The sequence below is a fragment of the Macrobrachium rosenbergii genome, chromosome 28 (assembly GCF_040412425.1).
Source record: "Macrobrachium rosenbergii isolate ZJJX-2024 chromosome 28, ASM4041242v1, whole genome shotgun sequence".
Classification (NCBI taxonomy): Eukaryota; Metazoa; Arthropoda; class Malacostraca; order Decapoda; family Palaemonidae; genus Macrobrachium; species Macrobrachium rosenbergii.
In genome coordinates this window covers 6,514,456-6,517,500 of record NC_089768.1, presented here as the reverse complement: position 1 = coordinate 6,517,500, position 3,045 = coordinate 6,514,456, and the positions used below count along the sequence as shown (strand labels likewise).

Below are 3,045 nucleotides of genomic sequence, written 5' to 3'. Positions count from 1 at the left end.
CCTATGATCCCCTCTCAGTGGCTACCTTCACATCCCTACTACCAGTTCGCACATGCAGTTCAAGGTAAGTTGATAGTGCACCTCCTTCGTGGCATCATCCCCTGTGAGACACAAAACATAACGTCCCTGAAATATTTTGTCAACATAAAGTGTTGTCTTCTTTGGTTGGTTAATCAAAGAAATCCCTAAGCGGCAGCAAATAGTGTAGGACAAGTTTTCGAGACGTGATGCTAACTTCTTTTGATTAATATAATGTTTATCTTATATAGTATAGTCTTATTTATGCATTTTCACGATACAGCTATTGAATTTAGCGCTCTCTCTCTCTCTCTCTCTCTCTCTCTCTCTCTCTCTCTCTCTCTCTCTCTCATGTGTATTTTCACGATATGATACTGACAAATTTGGTTGTTCTCTCTTTTTCTAACCAGTGGATTTCCTTGATAATATTTTAATAACTTTTTCTCTCTCTCTCTCTCTCTCTCTCTCTCTCTCTCTCTCTCTCTCTCTCTCTCTCTCTCTCTCTCCACACACACACACACACACACAAGTAGCGGTGTCTTTTTTATATATAATTATGTAAGGCACTATCTTTCGAAGTTAAAGACGCAACGCCTCCAAAATAACCACGTATTTTATATCTTGTACACTTCAGGAACCCCTTCTCTTCCGAAATTACCGAGCTCGGTTGTCCTTCGGAAGCACAAGGCGAACAGAAAGCCAAGGACGCCCTTTACCTCGGAGCAGCTCTTGTCCCTAGAGAAAAAGTACCGCGAGAAGCAGTACCTGAGCATCGCCGAAAGGGCAGAGTTTTCCGCCTCATTAAACCTGACAGAGACACAGGTAAGCAGGGAAACCCAGCTCAAAATAATATGGGATGTTCTTATCATTCTTATACCATTGCTCCTTGATTTTGATTAACAGAAGAATGTGGGTGCTGCTGTATTTTATAAATTAGGAAGTAGTTTGACATTTCTATCTCTGTTGGTTTTATTGTGAAAATTTAAATAAGTGTTGTGACAGTTCGACCTGGGCCTATCAGTAGCGTCCCTTTTATTAAGAAAATTGAGTCAAAGATAAGTTTTTCCTAACTTCCTATAATAAGGATTTTTTTTTCCCGCAGGTTAAAATATGGTTCCAGAATAGGAGGGCAAAAGACAAACGCCTGAAGGAGGCCGAAATTGAGAGACTAACAAGGCCTTTATACCCTGCGTATGGAGCCCTCTTACCCATGGGGGCCCAGCTACCGTCATTTCCACTTCAGCGGCCGCTCGTTCCCCTTCTGGGATAGTGGGTGGGAGGGTTGGAAGATCCGCTCACACAACCCCACCCACGTCCTCCATGCTCGGACAGCCTCCCTCCCCGTCGGTGAAGATCGATTGGACCGGACGTTGTTGGCCTTAGGTGCCGAGGATGGACACCGTTCTTGAGGAGGAACCAGAGGGCGCCTCAGTCGGTAGTTGTTTCTTTTTCTAGTGATTCGCTCGCACTTAGACGGATAAATGTAGCCAAGGCAATGAGGCGCCTCTTCTCCTCCTCCTTTCCCCTCCCCCAGAAGTTAATTCTCCCATGCAGACCCTCGACGACACACCGGCATGACTGATGCTGGTATTCTGTAGACGTCTCTCGCCATGTTCTTCGCCTCGAATGGTCGTTTCCAGTGAGATAACGGTAACTATGAATTATTATTTTTCAAGCCTTGACAATATTTTGATGAATTTTTCATGCATATCAATTTGATTTTTTATAAGGTTGCGTCAAAAGTAAAATGTTCATTTAGATACCGATAATACTTTGTGTTGCAAGTCGACTTTGGGCCAAACGGGCTCTGTAAAGTAAAGTACAATCAAGACAGTCAAGTAATATAGTCCTCATTTTGCTGTTCATTAGTGATAACCAGTATTTAAGAGAGGTATTAATTTATTTGCAGCCATAAAATGTGTGCGTAGACGTTTCTGAAATTTTGGTCTCTCTCTCCCACAGATTTGCGACATAGCTCCAGCTTATTTATCTACCTTTTATTATTATTATTATTATTATTATTATTATTATTATTATTATTATTATTATTATTATTTATTTTTAATATTTTATTATTTATTTTTATTATTTTTTATTATTATTATTATTATTATTATTATTATTATTATTATTATTATTATTATTATTGCTTAATTTTTAAATCATCTCATTTAAAATCTGTTTGTGTGTTAGTAGAAAGAGTTATGTTTGCGGTAAAACTGTGACCCATTATTCCTCTTTTGATATTTTTTCCAATGTATTGCACGAAACGTGTCAAATGCAGTATAAACAAGACTCTAAAGTTGAAATCTGTCTCTTCATCTAGATGTTTATTACAATGATTAGTGGTTATGCCAGTCTTGAGATTTGTACTGTAGTCATGATCATGATAACACTGGTTGGTGGGGCAGTAGAACATAACTGAGAAAGACGGGGATTGCAGCTGTGATATGTTAAACTGTAAAAATGTCTTGTCAAAGATGTGTATATATTATTTTTTAAAGATACTGTCTGTTTAATAATAAAATTAAATATACTCAGGTCATATCATTATCCTACGTACTCTTATCCTTATCTCCAAACCAGGGAAACGATCAGTTCTGACACATTAATTTTTTGTTTGGTGTTTTGTTTTTCCAGCGTTGAAATGATAAACGAAATTTAGGTGTTCATGTTTAATACAACAGTGATTGTTAACGTGTTTTGCAATTTGCATTTCAAACACACTGTTTTCTTCCATATCCTGTTTCCGTAATGAGGGGATAAAACCAAAACATTCAAACGGATAGTAAATATAATAAAATGGGGCCGAACATTTCTCTCTCTCTCTCTCTCTCTCTCTCTCTCTCTCTCTCTCTCTCTTCTTCGTACTTGGACAAATCTCTTCAGATTTTTTCAGTTTTCTCAAGCGATGTTTTTCTGGGGCTTAAGAGTCGCAGAAATCCCCGGATTTTCGAAGATTAACATCGGAGTGAGATGGGTTTAAGAACCAGCAATCCGCAAAATCTCCCGGCGGAACCCTTGGGA

The 3,045-nt window shown here is 38.7% G+C and overlaps 1 protein-coding gene across 1 annotated transcript in view; it reads left to right on the top strand.

Moving 5' to 3' along the window:
* Nucleotides 1-2,555, top strand: part of LOC136853992 (homeobox protein MSX-2-like) — a 3,047-nt gene extending 492 nt beyond the window's left edge. Inside the window, exons 1-4 of the mRNA XM_067129936.1 lie at nucleotides 1-64; nucleotides 653-840; nucleotides 1,121-1,668; nucleotides 1,981-2,555. The exon at nucleotides 1-64 is cut by the window's left edge and continues 492 nt beyond it. Of these exons, the coding sequence (XP_066986037.1) occupies nucleotides 1-64; nucleotides 653-840; nucleotides 1,121-1,288 (420 nt within the window). The 3' untranslated portion in view covers nucleotides 1,289-1,668; nucleotides 1,981-2,555. The remainder of the gene's footprint in view (nucleotides 65-652; nucleotides 841-1,120; nucleotides 1,669-1,980) is intronic.
* Nucleotides 2,556-3,045: the final 490 nt, after the last annotated feature.